Genomic DNA, 22228 nt, shown 5'->3' with positions numbered 1-22228 from the left:
ACTACCCCCCCCCCAAAGCTCTGTTGTATTCTTATGACCCCCCTCTCCTTGGTGGCAGTAAAATGGCAGATCATTTTCTACAGTCCCCCCCCCCTTTTATATCCTGTTGGTAACGACTGATCCCCCATGAAAACCATGTGTTCCCTCAAGAAAATCCTCCACTAACCAAGAACAATCTTTTAAGTAAAATTCAGTCCATGTTAATCTCCCAGAATCAATGTTAATAGTACTTTTGAGTACTTTTTTTCAAAATAATTTGTCTGTTATGGCATAAAGTGGCGTTTTTCCTCGATTTTTATCATACCCATACCTATGTATTTAGCGGTTCACCTGTATTAAGCGGCAACCCTGTCATTCCCCGTGGGTGACCGCTTAATAAGGTTTGACTGTAAATATTTTATTTAGCTTATCTTGAATGTTTGCATAATTTACTTACCTTCCTCTGTTGGAATTATTTCCGTGCCCGTCCTTGTCTCCAAAAACTCAAGTGGAAGTCTGGTCGTTTGTGTCTCTTGATTCTCCACTCTCTCCTTTAGAAGTTGGAAATCATTCTCTACTCTTTTCACTTTTACTTGCGATGTTTCATCCTCGTTCGGCGTTGTTGATATCACTGAATCAGAGTGTTCACATTTTCTTCCTGGCACCTTCGCAGGACCTAACAATAGACAATTTGCAGGCCACTGTGAGTTTCTTAGCTGAAGTTTCGAGGGTTAGCCCATCCCCTGCACGAAAAAATGGATTTACTCGGGTTTTGGCAAGTGAGCAAATATGCAGCAAATTCAGTGATCTAAATTTGCACCGCATTTGCAAAAAAATACATCAATATGCTGATTTGTTCTTACGGTGTTGGTGCGCAAATGTAATGTAAATGCGACAGTGTGCTCTTTATTTACTTAATCCTTGCACATAGGGCAATTTTTTAAAAACGACGTGAGTTTGCGAAAACTTTACCCTCTTTGCAAAAAATAGTAGTTTGCCTTGGAGTGCAAAACCAGGCAAATATAGTGCAAAACTTATTTTTCACTACTATGTTTGAATACGTTTGCTCAAGGGATGCAAATGTTCATCTTTGCTTATAGCTTGCTCTGAATTGGTGTAGGAGCAAGAATTGATACCAATAAGTGCTACATGTAAGTTTGTTTACAGTAGTGCATCTCAGAGTAAAAAAAAATCAAGCTATATTAGTATCTGCATGGATTGCACAATACAACTACTGTACAATTACTCATAACAGAAGCCTAAGTAAACCTAGAAATGGATAACTTGCTAAAATGGGTTCTTTTCAACATAGTAAGCGATCAGATAACAAGCGATGCACTGTGAAAGTAGGGTGAGGTTTTTTTTAAAGAGATTTTGACTTTCTTTTTTTGTTCCTAAGAGCCATCGTAAACATTCCCATAAAAACTCTTATAATTTGGCCATGACTCTTATTTCGCAAGATGATCATCACACAGCTGGAGCTCGGTTTGCCTGTACGTATTCTGATCAAAACTCACAAAATTTCAGTTGGTGAAGGACATAGTTGACTGTGAGTATTTGCGTTGCCTCTTATTTAGACATAATACAAAATCGAGTGCAAGAGACCGGAGAGATGTTATCTTTAATAATAAACGATGACATCGCTCGCATCCTAATTAAACGCATCTTCTAAGTGCTTAATATACAGGGCTAGTAATATCAGCAGCGACACCCAGAATAAATCAAATCAGTGAGGAATCTATCACCAATATAGCCCTTTATGCTCACATTGGCGATTTAACAAAATAACCGATAACATTATTTAACAGATGGTTCCAGAGAATTAGCAGATCTAATGAATAAAACTTAGAAACCGTTTTGTATCCAATAGATTGGTCAGTGGATCGAAGATTTGGCACCTAAAATATTACAGTTTTTACTTTATTTTTTTGGCATGGTACTTCCTCTATATTAGAGCCGATAGAGATATTCGTTTACTTTTTAATCAGATTGTGACATTTTACCATTTACTATCCTTTCTCGCATAGCTAGAGAAACAAATCCTTTAATTGCATAGTTACCTTTCTCAGATCGAACCATTTGAGTCTCTACAGCTTCTATTCTTTCCTCCAGAAACTTGACTTGGTTCTTAAGTTGTATTGTTATCAGAGAATTTTCAGCTGTTCTGGGTGGGAGGGATAGCACTGAGTTGGAGTGCCTACGAACACCTCGTTCCAGAGGTCGCTTCTGGTTACCTAACGGTGGTCAGACGATCATTTTGATTATTTGTAGATCTATTGTAGTTTTCATACCTGACACACAGACACCTACGCACACCCACGCACACGCACACCCACGCACACACGCACACACGATAAGGGGAAGATGCAGGATTTAGTGAAGGGGAGTTCAGATAAATGTCCACTGAAAGCGGACCATCTAAGAGCGACGGGGGGTATGCATCCCTTGGAAAATTCTGAAATGGGATCAACAAGTAATATTTTCCCAGGGTATCCAATTTAAGATTTCTGTGAAAAACTACAAGTGTTTTATCGTTTTCATTTCAGTTTAGGAGGTTCGGCCGAACCACCCGATCGAACAACCCGGCGTAGATCTGCCATAGAAATTCACTACAAATCTGGACGCCATGGTTTACAATTAAAGGAACTGAATTCTCTTCCATAGTTCGTGTCCGATATTTCACTGATTGAATATTAACCTGAATACCGAAAATAGAACGGGCTGTCAAAGTTTAATTCTCTTAATGGTAATGCTTCAAAAATGAAAAGTGAAAAATTCCCAGCAACGATAACGTCGAGTCGAACAAGGCAATGATCCTATTCCACAGTTAATTGTGTGGCCAAAAAAATATACATATTTATATGATTCACTTAAAACAGCCCTTGTTCATAAGTTAATTTGGTTGAAGCAGCAGCAAAGTTGTGCGATCAAACCTATTCTTCTTGTTACTAAACAGCTAAATTCCTACAGTTCAACAACCAAAACAAAATTAAGCGGGAAATATAATGAGCCAATAACACTGACGAGCCCAAGTTGCAAAATCAAAATGAAGGAGATTGCAAGTGCGTAGATTGCTCATGCATGCACTGCTTCAGCTTGAAAGAGGATACTTACTGCAATTGACTGGTCTAAGAAATAGGTTTTCCTTCGCTATTCAATAACCTTTGATCTATTACTGTTAATTTATAAAGCAAAATTTGACAAAAAAGTTGTTTACGGATTGAGCCAAAATCGAGCAATCCATACACCAATTTTTTTTTCTAACTTCGCTACTGAAGCAATGACCTCGGAGGAGATCGGCTTGCGAGAAAACAAAAGATGTATAATGAAAAGATCCCTAGTGTTTTTTATTTTAAATATGTATCGACAAACGCCTTTGTTTTAATCAACATCCTTCTGCGTTCTTCAAATTTAGTTCACTACACCTTCAAATAAAATTACTCACCGTCAGCTTCTTGAACAAGCTCAAAGTAAGCTTTCTCATATTCTTCTTTTTCAATCGTCACAGTCAATTCCACATTCTCTTCACCACCGGCACGGGTCTTCATTTCATCAGTCACAAAAAAGTCGAATAAACGTTCCTTGAGCGTGCCATCCTCGTACATGTTCCACAAAGCAGTTAGCCCCATGAGATTGTCGACCTGAATTTTAAAGCATACGCACCCTTGACCCACTTCAATCAATCTTGAACCAGCAGGAAGCACACATTTCTGGAAGCTGGTGACTAACTGATCATAATTTGACCAGCGAGTCAAAATCTCACGGACAGTGAGTAAGGTTATTCCCACTGCTGCCACTCCACACACTGTCTTCATGTTCAGTACTAAAAGGAAAAGCACTAAATTTAATTTTGAATGTTGATATTTCAATCATTTTTGGTGGTAAAAAATCTGGAAGACAAGTGAGAGGTGCGGGAATATGACTTTCCAACATCGAGAGATTTTGTTTTGCATTGTTTAAATCTGATTATTTTTTCATTTTTGCGATTTACGAGAAAACATACCTTCCATGGCACCCTGATCACAACGTTAAACCAAATTAATCGTAGTCCGATGCAGATTATGTCCGAATAAGTGTCTGTGTCTTTCTATGTTTTCTAAGAAGCAGACTATCCGAACATGGTTTACCTATGCATTCACTTTTGGAGAACATGGCTGTGGAATCTTCGAAATCTCGCTCGAATGGTATTCTTTAGCTTTCAGCGAGCATTGTAGCCACGTGATGCGTATGGACCAATTGGAAGCGAGCAAATAAACTTAATGGATTATAACCGTCTTACAACAACGTTGTACCAGAAGAAAAACATCCATCAATAAAATGCTTTGCTTACATAATACCTAAATTTTAGGACGAAAATAAACAGCTGGTGTTTATTGATGGACGCTCCTGAAAAAAATTTAAAATATATTACTTATCCGTCTTGTACGGTGGCCCACAACTGTCACGGCAAAACAGAAAGTCACGGCACTACAAACTTTACTCACGGCAAAACAAAATTAATTCACGGCAAAACAAAATTAACTCACGGCAAAACAAAATTAACTCACGGCAAAACAAAATTTACCCTCGGCTAAACAAAGAAAACGAGTTGGTCAGCGGTTGTTATTTGCGTCTGAAATGTTACGTCGTGTAACAGTAACACACTGCTCGCTCGAAAAACCGCCATTTCTCGAGCTTACGATGTTTTGCTCCGCGTGTGGTTCGGAAGTAGATGAAGATGCAAACTTTTGAAAAAGCTGTGGTAGAGGTACGTTTCTTAATTTAAAGTGTTCGTACTTGCATTTCCTTTCGTTCCAAATAACGATAGGCGTGAGAAGACACTGAGACACTGACACTTACAAATAAGCTGATTAGCACGTGTCTGGAATAAGATTGTGCATGTAGCCTGTGAGTAAAAAGAAAACATTCATAATGTATAGGCCTTGATGAAATAGGGATTTTTCAACAGGTGGAAAATACTGTACGCCTGCAAACAGTCAGAGAGCACGAGGTTAAAGGCCAAAACATTCCTGATTATTTCCAAAATCATTTATCTTGAGTTTTATTGATGTTAAACAGACTTAAGGAAATAGCACTGTTTAAAGTAAAGTTTCCTCTGAATATTAGAGGTGTAAGCTACATTTTTTTTTCCCAGACATGTGCTAATCAGCTAGTTTGTAGCAGTGTCTTCTCACGCCTATCGTTATTTGGAACTAAAAAAATGCAAATACGAACACTTTAAATTAAGAAACGTACCTCTACCACAGCTTTTACAAAAGTTTGCATCTTCATCTACTACCGAGCCACACGCGGAGCAGAACTTCGTGAGCTCGAATCAAAGTGCTCTGTGAGCAAACTCGTGAATTGACAGATGACTTACATGAGTTTTTGAATTATGTTTAATGTTATCAGGTTTAGGGAAATTTGTGGTCTATTGTCATATTTAGAGTACGAGCAGTAGTTCAGTGTTCGCTGTTGTAGCAAAGAAACAAAGTAACGTTGGGATAAGAAGGCATTACAATTGAAATGATCATGCTATTACATTTGACAAGGGTGGAGATGTCATGTGTTCATTTCAAAAAAATCATATCATTTTTTTTTCTGGTTCAAAAGAAAAGGTTGGAAGTAAATGTGGGTGAAAAGTGAAATTTACTGTCTATCATTGTAAATATTGGAAAATCAAGGTAATACTGTCTAAATGAAAACATTAATGATTCCCTATTTATTAAATGAGACAAACGGGAACGAGTTTTGAGTGATATAAGTAAGCCTAGACTGCCACCGTCATTTTGGATTTCCGCCTGGGTAGATTTTGGTCACGTGCTAGGCAACGTATAATCGAGAACAAGATAGAATTTCATTTCAGGCCTATTTATCAATTGTGTGGTGTATGACTTTCGCATTTTAGTACGTAATATTTATTTTGAATCTTCAAATTGTCTTGAAGCTTAAAAGAAAATTGTTCTTTAAAAATTCACTGAAAATCGCTAGCCAAAATTATTTGTTTAGGTGTTATTTGATTTTCGTGTTAACCTGTAATTTCGTCAGTCGCCGGCACCTTTGTTGCTTCACACAGAAAAAACACACGATACGAAATGTAATGATCGATTATGTCCCCAATCTCACGCCATAACAGAAAAAGCTTATGAACACCTGTAAACTCTGAGCGCTTTGGAGTAAATGATAATTTTAATGAATCTTCGGATTGTTTTCAAGTTCAAGGATTGTAAATTACAATTTTACGAAAAACGAAGGTTGTTCTCTTATTTCTTAGTGAACCCTCGCACGCCTGCCAGTCGGTGGCGCTGCTTGTTGAAACTAAAAAGAATAAATATAAACTCTTTTAAGATTATCATTGGCTTCTTTTTCACCCCACCACTATTCTTAGCAACAAAGGTCGCCATTTCGTTTGTTTACTATTACATGACGTACCATTTCAGATGCAAATAACAACCGCTGACCGACCGCTGACCAACTCGTTTCTTTGTTTTGCCGTGAGTAAATTTTGTTTTGCCGTGAGTTAATTTTGTTTTGCCGTGACAGTTGTGGGCCACCGAGGTCTTGAAAATTCAGGGCGTGAAATTGCGCCTAATACAGGCGCCAATGCGACAAAATTTCTCACTTTGACGACCAAATCCTGAAAACTAGTCGCCAAATTGGCGACTAGAATGTTTCATCATAACCTTACCGAGAGATATTGTGAGTAAAAATATTTGCAATGATAAATCCGCAGCAAACTTCCTCGTTAAGATTGTTTCCAAAACGCAGCACATGCATCTTGATTGATAACCAGACGCCATCCTGGATTTAGGTGAGCTTGAACGTTTTATACCATCCATCCTAGTGTCCACTTTGTAGAACGTTAAAGATCTTTTCCCTAACTTAATTTTGGAGGATCTATCTCGAACGCTAACAGCGTAAGAAAAGGTTTTGTTCGTCTTCGCAAATGGTGACCAACTTTTTTCGAATTGGCTACCACTTTGAAGAATTTAGGGGCCAAGTGGCTATCAGAAAAAAAATTAATTTCACGCCCTGCAATTTCCTCGCTGGCCAATTTTAGGGGCACGACTCGGACTCATCGTACAAATTGGAAACAACTTCGAACATATAACCCACCGACGCGAGCATGTTCACGTGTACGTTAGATAGCCACACTTTCTGATATCTCCGTAAAATAGTTTTATGGTAGATCGTCGGAAATACATAACTGATTTAGAGTGCTTCAGAACTTTGGTTTGTTTATGGAGTTTGGAACTCTTCCTTTCTAATGCTTAACAATTAAATCACACCACTTTTAACTCACCTCTTCCACTAACAACTCTGGCTGCTGCGACAATGCTACCGGCTTGGGCTTAAATTGTAAGATTCAATAACACGTTGTTAGATTAAATAACAAATTGTGCAGGAGAATTATAATAAAGTGACAGAGTTGGATTTAAATGTTGATTTCTGATCAATACAGCATATTATGGTCAATCGATGGACATATTTTAGCAGACTATCCGATACTTTCCCGCAAAAAATGCGGGAAAATGTGAATTGCAGAGGACCAAATAATTGTTACCTTTCCTTCTTTCAAATTCATCCTCGTCAATTCGTCGCTTCTCGAAATCCTGAACTTTCTTCACTAGATCTTGCCTCTCAGTTTGCGATAAAATCCCTTTCAAGAAATCAAGACGACCAAACTCAAAAAGTCCTCGACGTTCAAGTTTTTCGAAGAAAATTCGAGCAGTTTGAGTGTTTCTTTCATTTTCCTCCAACGTTTCCCTCGCGGTGCAGGCGGAAATAAGCCGCTGCAGTTGATTGCTTTCGTCGAGAGCGCGGCTGATCTGTTTAAGTAATTCTTTGTATTCTTTCCTTTTGTCCTCGAACTTTCTCACTTTCTGAAACAACGACCATTCTCCGACTCCTTTTAGGAGTTCTGTCAATAGCTCAACCTGATCAATGGCCAAATTATTTTGTTCTTCTAGCTCTCGAAAGAGCGAAAGTGCATCAGGAATGTCTTCAGGTCTAGACGCCACACGCCCTCTGCACATGAAGAGTAAATGTCCATGTTGGTTCAGTTGATCGAGTCGTTGGCTTATCTCAAAAAGAAGGTGATTATATTCTACGTAAGACATTTCAACTGTCGTTGCTATGCATCTAAAATACTCGCATTTCGATGGAACGCAGTTCGGTTTTTGGCAGTTCCTGTAAATTCACAATATGGCGGAAGAATTTCATATCACGCACAGTGGTTATGTTTACACACAATCGGATTACGTCACAGTCATCACTTTGGTCCAGAGATGAATCTTGGATCGGACTTGGGACTGTGAAGTGCTTACTCCGTTCATGAAGTCCCCTTTCGAGCCCTAAAAAATTACTTAGCATACAATCACAGGTGTGAGATACATCGTGCTTTTGATCAAACACAAAAAACTTTTTTTCGAACGAGTGAATGACGAAGGGCTAACGCTCAGCTTTTAAACTATTTACGGTGGCCAATTTACGTTATCAACTCAGTTGATAGAACTTGATTACCCTGTTATACTCTCCCACAAACGCTGCTCCACAGTTTATTTTAGAGGCGTACCCCCCTTTATTCATTGAAAAGAATAGCCGCCTTCTCCTGAACGAGGTCATCGCCTTATCTTGTTTTGAAAATAATTCCATTCTTTTATTATCTCCCGTTGTGCTGTAAAACTACAAATGGACAGTTTTGTGACAAATCAAAGGTTGCAAAGATTAAACAATTGTCTTCATATGAGAGGACCATTTGATTATTCTCAAAAACCTCCTTGCATATTTTGGGATCAATAATAAGTTCCCCACGAGATAAGGGCGAATGGCGGGGGGGGGGAAGGGGGAGGGGGGGAAGGGGGAGAGAGGGGGGAGGAGGGTGGGGGAAGGGCTTGAACGTGAAGTAAAGTGGCAGTTACAATTTTTACCTCTTGCATTTATCGAACTAGGCCATTTACTAAGTTATTTACTAAAAAAAAGAACATCAATTTAAATGTTATGTTTTTAATCTACTACATTTTTAAAGTTGCCAATTCATTACAAATAAAACATTGTCTCATAACTGAAAAGTCTCCCAGCCGTATCACAAGACAACATTAAAAAAAACACATTAATAAGCGTCTAACCAAGGAGAACATTCAGCCATGTGGTGTGATCATCCAAATGGCATTTGTCACTTTTCAAGGACTAGAATTGAACTTACAATTTTTCACTTGATTGTCATAATAACTTCTGTTCATATCTTTGAAATAAAGCCATTGTCACTCCTAGGATCCAGCAATGTATTACGATAAAAGTATAGAGAGTATAGTCCCAATGATATAATAGCCTTAATCACTAATGTAATGGCCTGTCAGTCTAAAACTTGATAGAAGTTCCACTTTGGAATATAAGAAAAGAATGCTTCATCATCTACATATTTTTAAGAAATACTGATACTTAAGACTAAAGTTTAGAAATGCATAACGAATATATAACTGAATTATATGGGAATGTTAAAACATCCAAACACACTACTCTACATTGAGTTTGGTGATAACAAATAACAGTGTACTGCAGTTCTTATCTTAAAATACGCATCTTATTAAGAATCATAAAACAACTATGATACAAAGTTCCAGAGTACCAGGTTAAAGGGGTTTTTGAAAGAGCTCTTGATTCCTCGATGGGACAGTTTTAACTCTCTAACTCCCATAAGTAACCAAGACAGAATTTCTCCTTACAGCATTAATACAATATCAAAGAGACAAGTTATGAGAATAAAGAAAAATATCAACAAAGGAAATATTGATTGATCCAATACCAAATTCTCTAAATTAACATCAAAAGAGTTGTATGAACGACAGTAAGGAGAATTACTGATGAGATCTTGGGAGTGAAAGGGTTAAAGCTCTACATTTGAGTTAATATATGATTGAATGAAATAAACTACAACTTGATGACAGAAGCCTGAAGGGTAAAGAGTTTGAACTTAACCCTTTAACCCCTTACAGTGACTAGCATCTAATTTGTCCTTACAATATCACCCTTGAATCACACATTAAGGTCATGAGAATAACGGAAATGATCAACAACTACATAAGCTCTTGATCGTTCAGCTAATTCTCCCTGTCAGCACCTCAGGAAATGTATAGAGAACAGTATGGAGAATATGAATACTGATGTTAGGGTGTAAATGGTTAAATTTGTGATGATATCGTGTGCAGGTGATCTATTTTATACAATCAAAGAGGGAATCGATAGGCCTTCCTAGATTTGTTCCTTCTCTCGCGGTATTATGAATTAATTATTATCCAGTCTTTCTCAATATTGTAAAATTTATCAATCGTTTCTTTTCGCGACTAAGGACCTGAACGAAGTTTTTAAAAGGAGCAGCAAGAAATAAAAACTATTGTCCTCCCTTGCTAAGTAGGAAGGTTACGGCCTCAGTTTTGCCATATTTTTTTGCGATTTTTAACGGTGTGAGACCTGCAAAATCTTTTGAATTAACATCCAAACCAAGTGACAGCATTTTTGTGATGATGGCGACATTACCGAACATTGAAGCGGCGTGCAGTGAATTTCTTCCTGACTGGTCTCTAATACAGGGATCGGCTCCTTTGTCTAAAAGATTATTTACAGCTTCAATCTTGCCAAAAGCTGCAGCCAACATCAATGATGTCTTTCCTCTATTATCTTTTAGATCGATCTCTAGACCACGTGACATTAGTTTCTCGATGATGGCAACATTACCACTCTCTGAAACGGCATGCAGTGAATTTCTTCCTGACTGGTCTCTAATACAGGGATCGGCTCCTTTGTCTAAAAGATTATTTACAGCTTCAATCTTGCCAAAAGCTGCAGCCAACATCAATGATGTCTTTCCTCTATTATCTTTTAGATCGATCTCTAGACCACGTGACATTAGTTTCTCGATGATGGCAACATTACCACTCTCTGAAACGGCATGCAGTGAATTTCTTCCTGACTGGTCTCTAATACAGGGATCGGCTCCTTTGTCTAAAAGTTTATTTACAGCATCAATCTTGCCAAAAGCTGCAGCCAACATCAATGGTGTCTTTCCTCTATTATCTTTTAGATCGATCTCTAGACCACGTGACATTAGTTTCTCGATGATGGCAACATTACCACTCTCTGAAACGGCGTGCAGTGAATTTCTTCCTGACTGGCTTCTAATAGAGGGATCGGCTCCTTTGTCTAAAATATAATTTACAGCTTCAATCTTGCCATAAGCTGCAGCCCACATCAATGGTGTCCATCCTGTACTATCTTTTGAATCGACATCTAGACCACGTGACATTAGTTTCTCGATGATGGTGACATTACCATCCTGTGAAGCGGCGTGCAGTGAATTTATTCCTGACTGGTCTCTAATAGAGGGATCGGCTCCTTTGTCTAAAAGATAATTTACAGCTTCAATCTTGCCACAAACTGCAGCCAACATCAATGGTGTACTTCCTTCACTATCTTTTGAATCGACATCTAGACCACGTGACATTAGTTTCTCGATGATGGTGACATTACCACCCTGTGAAGCGGCGTGCAGTGAATTTATTCCTGACTGGTTTCTAATAGAGGGATCGGCTCCTTTGTCTAAAAGATAATTTACAGCTTCAATCTTGCCACGAAATGTAGCATACATCAATGGTGTACTTCCTTCACTATCTTTTGAATCGACATCTAGACCACGTGACATTAGTTTCTCGATGATCGTGACATTATCCCCCGTTGAAGCGGCGTGCAGAGAAGTTACTCCTGACAGGTTTCTAATACAGGGATCGGCTCCTTTGTCTAAAAGATAATTTACAGCTTCAATCTTGCCACAAACTGCAGCCCATATCAATGGTGTACTTCCTTCACTATCTTTTGAATCGACATCTAGACCACGTGACATTAGTTTCTCGATGATGGTGACATTACCATCCACTGAAGCGGTGAGCAGTGAATTTCTTCCTGACTGGTTTCTAATATAGGGATCGGCTCCTTTGTCTAAAAGATAATTTACAGCTTCAATCTTGCCACTAGCTGCAGCCAACATCAATGGTGTCCTTCCTCCACTATCTTTTAGATCGACATCTAGACCACGTGACATTAGTGTCTCGATGATGGTGACATTATCATCCTTTGAGGCGACGTGCAGTGGAGTAATGCCAGAGCGGCCTTCAATAAAGGGATCAGCTCCTTTGTCTAAGAGGTAATTTACGGCATCTATTTTGCCAGTCGAAGCAGCTAAAATTAAAGCCGTATTACCATCGTTATTTTTTGTGTTGATATCCAGGCCACGTGACAACATATCCTCGATGATGGCAAAATTGCCAGTCTGCACAGCTGATGACAGTGAGTTCCAATCGTCGCCTGCTATCGTCTGAGTGTTACGTTTATCTGAAAGAAAAGATAAATGAAAAAAATTTCACAGGAGAAGAGACATACCTCTCCGTATTTTGTCATAATACGAACGTTTATACTCAATATATAAAAATAGACAGTCAAAGATTGCATTTGGCTTCTGATATAAAACAATTTTTAGAGTATTGAAATAATAATAATAATAATAATAATAATAACGAATTTTTATACAGGATTGAAAAACCCATCAGTGTGTAACACTGTTGTCCTTGGGGTCCTGTCAAAAATAATAAATAAATAAATAAAATAAAATTTAACAAGATATAATCATTGATCTTAAGGTCTAGAAAAGCATACAATAAAATGAAAAAAATTAAAAATTAAATAAAAATGCTCTGAAAAGGATACCTATAACCACGTTTAGATAGAATTTAACTAAAATAATCTCGCAATTTGTTCTTAAATTTCAGTCTCGAATCTAACGACCTTAGTTCAGCAGGCAGGTTGTTGAAAGTCTTTGCTCCTTGGTAATAGAAGCTCTTTTTACCAAATTCTAAACGAACTTTGGGTAATTTCACTGATATACCGTTATTCCTAGTGGCCTTAGAATGAACCAGCCTTTCGAAGTAGTTCTTAAAGGGTGTGCAAACATTATTCAGGAGACAGTCGAAAACAAACAGACAGCTTTTACGCTTGATCAAATTGTTCACGGATGGGGGATTAAAAGAACTATTGCCGATAACTTTAAAGCCTCGTCGTTCGATGTTCTTTATCATTTCCTTTCGGTAATCCGGAAAGCTAAGACCAAGTGTTCCGCAATAGGTAAAGATAGGTGCGATCATAGTGTTATAGATCGATTCTGCACACTTTTGGTCGATCAAAGGACGAATTGATCGCAAGAGATTGATTCTGGTTGCAGCTTTTTTATAGATTCGGTCAAAATGTGATGCGAGGTTTAGTGATGAGTCAAGGTGAACACCTAAGTACTTATAGGTAGAGGTATTATTGATGAGTGACCCATTAGCAGAAAGTTTAAGTTCCTTGTCTTGAAGGTTGATTCTTTTAGCTGTTCCAAATAACATAGACTCCGTCTTATCCTTTTTTAGGTTAATGATCAGTTCGTTGTCTTTAAACCACTCGCACAGGTTATTCATATCCTCGCTAAGGCTTCTCTGTATAGTATCAATATCTTTAGAAGAGGTATAGATGACTGAATCGTCGGCATAAGTGATAATCTTCGAGTGTTGAAGCGGTTTATGTACATCGTTGAAAAAGATAATGAATAAGATAGGACCCAGGATACTTCCCTGAGGAACACCTGTGAGAATGGGTTGAGGTTCTGATAGCACGCCTTTATATTGGACAACTTGTGATCTGCAGAAAAGGTAATCAGTGAACCATGCGAGTTCTGTTCCACGAACTCCGTAAGTTGAAAGCTTGCTCAGGAGGCCAGAGTGACTGATGGTGTCAAACGCCTTGGATAGATCGATGAAAACACAGCCTGTCAGGTTACCATTCTCACCTTCTCTTCTGATAGCATCGGTAAGATGAGTAACGGCCAGTTCAGTAGAGCGCATGCGACGGAAGCCGTACTGAAAATGAGAAAGTAGACCATTCTGTTCAAAATGAGCCATCAGCTGCTTAAATACCACTTTCTCCAGGATCTTTGACATTGAAGGAAGTATTGAAATAGGCCTATAATTGTCGATTTCGGCCATTGAACCAGATTTAAAAAGTGGTACAATTTTAGCCGCTTTCCAGTCAGTAGGTACAGACCCTGTTGCGAGAGACAGGTTAATTATATGCGTGAGAGGCTTGGCTATTATATCAGCAGAGTCCTTTAACATTCCAGAAGGAAAGTTGTCAAGGCCAGAGGACTTATTTCTCTTAAGGCTCTTTAATGCATTAAAGACAACCTTTTCCGAGACTGATCTAAACTCAAAGTTCTCTAGCGGCTGTTGGGTGTCTATTGTAAGGGGCCTTTTCCAGACAAAATTGCAAAGAGGGAAGATCTTTCTTTTTAGAGATCGCGCAACATCAGTGAAGAATTTGCAGAACAAATTTGCAATAACCTCTTTGTCGGTTTCTACTGCTTCATTAACGGGAAAAGAAAAGAAAAAAAAAACTAGAGAAAGAACTAGAGGTTGTATAATGACGAAAGAATATAGTTTTACTGGGGTTCGCTCAAAAGCCTTATGGCTCCCCTATCCTCTGAGCCCCAACAATGTTACTTATCCTTCTTATTATTTTATTGCTATTCCATTTTTTGAGACATTTTTCTTCATACAAAACGGCATTCCGCTTTTAGGATATTCCGTCTTTATGCCGATCCACCGTTCTTCCATTCCATTTTTCAGTTATATAATTCAAGGTATCGTATCTCGCAGCTTGCTCGCTTCGCAAATTGAGCGGCTCTATACGGCATAATAATAATAATAATAATAACAATGATGATAATAATAATAATAATAATAACTGCGAGCGACAAGAGGAGCAAGCAATCCTAATCTCAACGTTGCTTTTACAAACGCATGCGGGCAGCTGTGTAGTTTGGCCCTGATTCGATTTTTGCTCAAATAGTGAGTCTACCACTAAGAATGTATGGAATGCAAAGAACGCTATTTTCTCACGCGCATCATGTGCAATTTGGACCTTGGAACACGTGAAGCTAACGCATTGCAGCAGCGCCGACCAATCCAAATCAAGCGTGTCGATATCTGGATTCGACGTTCCGTTCATGTCGCGTTGGAAGCCATTTCTCGGCCGCATTCCGCCTCAGGCGAGTAGCGAGAGTGTCGTTCGTCTGTTAGTCCTTGACCTCAAGCGTAGAGAGAGAGTTGGCGGTATTGTTCGTCCTTGACCTGACAAGCGTATAGTCTGAGATTGTTGTCTTTGATCTCATAGAAGCGTGGAGCGTTGTTCTTCCTTTAGTCCTTGGAACGGGATCGTTTATACAGTATATTTTGGAATAATCTGAAATCTCTTCATATATTGGTCGTTTCGTTTCAGTAATAAATAAATAATTGTTGCATTACATCAATCATTTTGACTCGATCAATACGCGTATTTTATAACCTTCAGTGATTTTCTTTACACCATGAAACAACAACAATTACAGCATATTACTAAAACTAAGCAAAACAAAACAATGGGACTAGTGTCTCGTGGAATGATCTAGTGTTGGTAACTGTTTCACAGGTTTATTAAAATCACCCTATTGTTAGTGTCAAAATAGAGGAAAAAGCGATTGGAGCATGGGGGGTGTCCTCATGGACTAAATTTTCAACCCCGCAAAACAAATCTTTTCTCCCTATGGGCCCCCAAATCTTTCATTAACCAAATAGCCAAAAATACATCGTCCTCGCCCACATTTCCTAAACCTTTGGTTATTACTAGTAATAATAATAATAATTAGCATGGTAATTTGGTATTATCAACTGAGTTGATAAGTTTAACGTAAATTGGCCATCGTTAAGGGTTTCAAAGCTGACGTTTCGAGCGTTAGGAATTGTGGCTCCTGTGTGTGTTTCTATGCAGAAAATGGATCAACGCTTTTGGTGGGAACATGGTAACTAGCATAGATAAGTTGAACGAAAAGTGTTCGTTGATAACCTGGGACTCAGAGTGCCGATTTGAAAGATAACTTTTTTTGTTCGAGGGTTCTGCGGCATTCAAAGAATAAGTTCACCTTCTATACAGAACATTTCAAACACGGTTTCCAGCATTTCACGAAGAATGATAACGGTTTTTCTTGCTGTCATCACAACAAGATCAAAAACTAAACAAGAACAGAATGATAGCTTTTTACATAGATTCTACGAGTATAAAGCATTTCTGTAAACTTTTAACTAAGTCACGTGATTTCTTACATTTCAATTTTGATCGTTTGACTGATCGATGTAAACCAAAATATAATGAAATGTACATGTATTCTTGAGACATGGTTGAGTCAATCTTGATATGACATTTAAATATCGCATTGGATTGATTGACTTAACCATCACTATTGGGCAGTCGTTTTTAATTCGATAAATATCAATAGAAATCAATAAACTATTGGTTTGGTGGTGTTTATTGGATCCAGAGTGACTGCTTAGCAGTGTCTGAGATATTTTGCTGTATTATTTAAAAGGAGTTGAACATATTTTTCATATTTTTAAATAAATTTATAGATGCTATTATATATTAATATTTTTTTACGTTATATTATTGTAACACGACCCTGCAAACCTCTGGCGGTAAATACTTATCGTGTTTAAATAAAGTTTTATTATTATTATTGTTATTATCAAAGAAACTAAGCTTGGTAATTTTGACTTTTCGATACTGACCACCGATATCCACGTCAAATTCAGATGGTGCTCCTTCAGTTCCCATACCGCTGTCAGATGCTTCAGACATTAAACTTTTCGTCTCAAACTGTAGACTTTCCACGTACATTTTGGTAAAATTCCATTTGTGTTCGTCAACACCCCGTGTCTTTTCTGCGAACCTTTCGTAACTGGCATTCTGAACTAGAAAAAAACATAAAGAAACAACATGTTTTTGCCTAAAAATGTCATTTTAAAGTAGGAATGCATTTATGTGTTGAGAAGCTTTTTGGATGTTAACCAGTTTGCAGTGGGAGCAGGTTGAAGATAGAAAAACTTTAAGAAATTAACTATGGCGCTCCTCGCAAGCTTTCCGCGAGCGGTCGACGTCTAATCAAGAGAATACAAACAATCTCTTGGTATAATCTACTCTCGCTTTTATCAATTTAATCATCAAATTTTCCGCGCACATGTACATATCTAATTTGATATATTACAAGGCTGGAATGTCTAAATACATTGTCTCTGAAAAGCCTTAGTAAGGAAATTCAGTAAAGCACAGATATTTGCGAGCATGTAAGGAATGAAATCTCGAAAGGCCTGATCTGTTTCAATTCAGTTGTAAACATTTCTAACGAATCTCAGATTTTCTTTCGTTGGAGGAATTTGGTTATGACACGAAAAAGTTTACCTAACTACCCCCCCCCCCCCCGCAAAGCTCTGTTGTCTTCTTATGACCCCCCTTCCCTTTGTGGCAGTAAAATGGCAGATAATTTTCTACAATACCCCCCCTTTTATATCATGTTGGTTACGACTGATCCCCCATGAAAACCATGTGTCCCCCCCCAGAAAATTCTCCACTAATTAAGAATAATCTTACAAGTAAAATTCAGTCCATGTTAATCTCCCAAAATCAATGTTAATAGTACTTTTGAGTACGTTTTTTCAAAATAATTTGTCTGTTATGGCATAAAGTGGCGTTTTTCCTCGGTTTTTATCATACCAATACCTATGTATCTAGCAGTTAACTTGTATTAAGCGCCTACCCCGTCATTCCCCGTGGGTGACCGTTTAATATTGGTTTGACTGTATATATATCTTGTTAAGCTTAACTTGAGTGTTTGCATGATTTAGTTACCTTCCAAAGCTGGAATTATATCCGTGGTAATCCTTGTCTCAAAAAACTCACGTGAAAGTCTAGTCATTTGTTTCTCTTGACTCTCCACTCTCTCCTTTAGAAGTTGGAAATCATTCTCTAGTCTTTTCACTTTTACTTGCAATGTTTCATCCTCGTTCGGCGTTGTTGATATCACTGAATCGGGGTCTTCACATTTTCTTCCTGACACCTTCGCATTACCTAACAATAGACAATTTGCAGGCCACCGTGAGTTTCTTAGTTGAAGTTTCGAGGGTTAGCCCCTCCCCTACACGAAAAAATGGACTTACTCGGGTTTGCCAAGTGAGCAATTATGCAGCAAATTTAGTGATCTAAATTTGCACCACATTTCCAAAAAAATTTGTAAATATGCTGATTTTTTCTAACGGTGTTAGTGCGCAAATGTCATGTAAATGCGACATTGTGCTCTTTATTTACTTAATCCTTGCACACTGAGGGCATACGTGAATTTCCGAAAACTTTACCCTCTTTGCAAAAATAGTAGTTTTCCTTGGAGTGCAAAACCAGGCAAATATAGTGCAAAACTTATTTTTTACTAATATGTTTGAATACGTTTGCTCAAGGGATGCAAATGTATATCTTTGCTTATAGTTTGCCCTAAATTGGTCTGGGAGCAAGAATTGATACTATTAAGAGCTACTTGTAAGTTTGTGTACAGTAGTGCATCTCAAAGTAAAAAAATCAAGCTATAAGTATATGCATGGACTGCACAATGCAACTATACTGCACAACTACTAATAAGGGAAGCCCATGTAAACCTAGAAATGATAACTTGCTAAAATGGGTTCTTTTCAACATAGTAAGCGGTTAGATAACAAGCGATGCACTGTGGAAGTAAGGTGAGGTATTTTTATTGAGAATTTGATGGTATTATTTTTATTCCTGAGAGCGATCGTAAATATATTCCTCTACAAACTCTTATAATTTGGCCATGACTCTTATTTCGCAAGATGATCATCTCACAGCTGGAACTTGGGCTGCCTGTGTGTATTCTAATCAAAACTCACTAAAATTTCAGTAAAAGACAAAGTTGACAGTGAGTATTTGATTCGCCTCTTATTTCGACATCATACAAAATCAAGTGCCAGAGACCAGAGAGATGCAATTATCTTTAATACTAAACGAGGACATCGCTAGCATCCTAATATCCACCGAAGGAGGACCATCCAAGAGCGGCCGGGGGTATGCATCCCTCGGAAAATTCTTAAATGGGATCAACAAGTAATATTTTCCCAAGATATCCAAAATAAGGTTTGCGTGAACTGAAAACTGCAAGTGTTTTGACGTTTTTTTTTTTCCAGTTTATAAGGTTCGGCCGAACCACCCGAACAACCGTAGATCCGCCAAAGAAATTCACTACAAATTTGGACGCCATGATTTGAAATTTAGTAAAGGAAATGAATTCTCTTTCATATTTTGTGTCCGATATTTCAGTGAACATCTTTTAATATTAACCTGAATACCGAAAATAGAATGGGCTGTCAAAGTTTAACTCCCTTAATGGTAATGCTTCGGAAATGAAAAGTGAAAAATTCGCAGCAACGATAACGTCGAGTCTAACGAGACAATGATTCTACTCCACAGTTAATTGCGTGATCTGATTTACTTAAAACAGCCTTTGTTCATAACTTGATTTGGTTGAAGCAGCAGCAAAGCTGTGCGATTAAACTTATTTTTCTTGTTATTGAACGGCTAAATTCCTACAGTAAACAACCAAACCAAATTAAGCGGGAAATATAATAAGCCAATGAGATTGACTAACCCAAGTTGGCAAATCAAAATAAAGGAGGTTGCAAGTGCGTAGATTGCTCACTCCTTCAGCTTAAAAGAGGATAATTATAACAATTCACTGGTCCAAGAAATATGTCTTCCTTTGTCACTGAATAACCTATCACCTATTACAGTTAATTGATAAAGCAGAATTTGACAAAAACATCTATACACTAGTATTTTATTTCAACTTGCTACTGAAGCAATGACCCCCGGAGGAGATCGGCCTGCGAGCGTATAAAAGATGCAGAATAAAAACATCCCCAGTGTTTTTTATTTCAAACATATATCAACAAACGCCTTTGTTTTAATTAACATCCTTCTGCGTTCTTCAAATTCAGTTCGCTACACCTTCAGATAAAATTACTCACCGTTAGCTTCTTGAACAAGCTCAAAGTAAGCTTTCTCATATTCTTCTTTTTCAATCGTCACAGTCAATTCCACATTCTCTTCACCGCCGGCACGGGTCTTCATCTCATCAGTCACAAAAAAATCGAATAGACGTTTCTTGAGCCCGCCATCCTGGTACATGTTCCACAAAGCAGTGAGCCCCATGAGATTGTCGGCCTGAATTGTAAAGCATACGCACCCTTGACCCACTTCAATCAATCTTGAACCAGCAGGAAGCACACAATTCTGGAAGCCGGTGACTAACTGATCATAAGTTGACCACCCTTTCAAAATCGCACGGACGGAGAGTAAGGTTAATCCCGCTGCTGCCACTCGACACACTGTCTTCATGTTCAGTACTAAAAAATAGCACTAAATTAAATTTTGAATGTTGATATTTAAAATCATTTTTGGTGGTAGTCTAGCGAAGATCATTGTAAACAAGTTGGAAAAGAACCGTGAGAGGTGCGTGACTATGATTGTCCAACATCGTGGGATTTTGTTTTGCATTGTTTGAATCTGCTGACTTTTTCATTTTTGCGGTTGACGAGAAAACATACCGTCCCAGACAACGTGATCACACGGTTAAACCAAATTAATCGCAGTCCGATGCAAATTATGTCCGAATAAGTGTCTGTCTTTCTATGTTTTCTAAGAAGTAGACTATCCGAACTTGGTTTACCTATGGTTAAATGTTTGAGGAATATGACAGTACAATCTTGGAAATCTCGCTCGAATGGTATTCTTCAGCTTTCAGCGAGCATTTCAGCCAGGTGATCCGCATGGACCAATCGGAAGCGAGGAAATAAACTTACTGGATTATAACCGTCTCACAACAACTTTGCACCAGAAGAAAAACATCTATCAGTAAAATGCTTCTTTCACATCATACCTAACTTTAAGGTAGGCAATAAACATCTACTGTTTACCGATTGACGCTCCAGAAAAAACCTTAAATTATAACTTAATCGTATTGACAATTTCCTCGCTGGCGAAGTTTGGGGGCACGACTCGGATTCATCGAAGAAATTGGAAGCAACTTCGACCATATAACGCACCGACACGAGCATGTTAACGAGTACGCAAGATACCCACACTTTCTCATATCTCCGTAAAATAGTTTTATAGTAGATCGTCAGTATGCATTAATTAGTTTAGAGTGCTTCCGATCTTTGGTTTGTTTACGGAGTTTGAAACTCTTCCCTACTCATGCTCAACACTTAAATCCCACCAATTTTAACTCACCTCCGATTGCTCTTCCACCAACAACTCTGGCTGCTGCAACAATGCTACCGGCATACGCTTAAATTGCAAGATTCAATGACAAATTAGGCAGAAGAATTACAATAACCTGACAGAATTGGATTTAAATGTTGAGTTCTGATCCGGTGATATATGGCATATTATGCTCACTCGATGGACATTATTTGAGCAAAGAGTCTTAAATACTTTCCCGCAAAAAAATGCGGTTAAATAAGAATTAAACAGGACCAAAATATTGTTACCTTTCCTTCTTTCAAATTCATCTTCATCAATTCGTCGCGTCTCGAAATCTTGAACTTCCTTCACCAGATCTCGCCTCTGAATTCTCGATAAAATCTCTTTCAAGAACTTAAGACGACCAAACTCAAAAAGTTCTCGGCCTTCAAGTTTTTCAAACAAAATTCGAGCAGTTTGAGAGTTTCTTTCATTTTCCTCCAACGTTACCCTCTCGGTGCAGACAGCAATGAGCTGCTGCAGTTGATTGCTTTCGTCGAGAGCGCGGCTGATCTGTTCAAGCAATTCTTGATATTCTTTCCTTTTGTCCTCAAACTTTCTCACTTTATCAAACAACGGCCATTCTCCGACCGCTTTTAGGAGCTCTTTCCATAGCTCAACGTGATCAATGGCCAATTTATTTCGATCCTCTAGCTCTCGAAAGAGCGAAAGTGCATCGGGAATGTCTTCAGGTCTTGACGCCACACGCCCTCTACACATTAAGAGTAGGTGTTCATGTTGGTTCAGTTGATCGAGTCGTTGGCTTATCTCAAAAAGAAGGTGATTATATTCTACGTAAGACATTTCAACTGTCGTTGCTATGCATCTAAAATACTAGCATTTCGATCGAGCGCAGTTCGGGTTTTGGCATTTCATGTTAACTCACAATATGGCGGAAGAGGTTTCGTTCCATGTCACTCGCAGTTTTATTTAATGCGGCTCTAAGAATAACAGCAAATTGTTTTCACGGTTATAACTTTTTGAAAGTTGTCATGGAGACGTGGGAATAAAATGGCGC

General features: G+C 38.2%; 3 protein-coding genes across 4 annotated transcripts in view; all 3 read right to left on the bottom strand.

Annotated features, from left to right (window-relative positions):
* The window catches only part of LOC131790108 (serine/threonine-protein phosphatase 6 regulatory ankyrin repeat subunit B), a 65824-nt gene that overhangs the window by 8003 nt on the left and 35593 nt on the right, over nucleotides 1-22228 (bottom strand). The window contains exons 1-5 of one of the 2 annotated variants that reach the window (XM_066166611.1): nucleotides 7523-8173; nucleotides 7262-7309; nucleotides 3425-3802; nucleotides 2040-2213; nucleotides 437-655 (exon numbers count right to left, since the gene is read on the bottom strand). In XM_066166611.1, coding sequence (XP_066022708.1) covers nucleotides 437-655; nucleotides 2040-2213; nucleotides 3425-3802; nucleotides 7262-7309; nucleotides 7523-8078 — 1375 coding nt within the window. In that variant the 5' untranslated portion in view covers nucleotides 8079-8173. Of the gene's footprint in view, nucleotides 1-436; nucleotides 656-2039; nucleotides 2214-3424; nucleotides 3803-7261; nucleotides 7310-7522; nucleotides 8174-22228 lie in introns of those variants that run through there. The other variant, XM_066166610.1, reaches the window with a different exon arrangement.
* Nucleotides 1-22228, bottom strand: part of LOC131787521 (protein argonaute-2-like) — a 149266-nt gene that overhangs the window by 122794 nt on the left and 4244 nt on the right. The window lies entirely within an intron of this gene.
* LOC131773695 (serine/threonine-protein phosphatase 6 regulatory ankyrin repeat subunit B-like) lies at nucleotides 10349-22107 on the bottom strand. The gene is made up of 6 exons (XM_066167272.1): nucleotides 21459-22107; nucleotides 21199-21255; nucleotides 19935-20312; nucleotides 17755-17973; nucleotides 16638-16820; nucleotides 10349-12342 (listed from the first exon to the last, which is right to left on the bottom strand). Exons 1-6 carry the CDS (start codon nucleotides 22012-22014, stop codon nucleotides 10349-10351), a joined length of 3387 nt encoding a protein of 1128 aa, XP_066023369.1. The 5' UTR covers nucleotides 22015-22107.

Source organism: Pocillopora verrucosa, chromosome 5 (assembly GCF_036669915.1).
Source record: "Pocillopora verrucosa isolate sample1 chromosome 5, ASM3666991v2, whole genome shotgun sequence".
NCBI lineage: Eukaryota > Metazoa > Cnidaria > Anthozoa > Scleractinia > Pocilloporidae > Pocillopora > Pocillopora verrucosa.
This window is presented reverse-complemented; position numbering and strand designations above follow the sequence as displayed.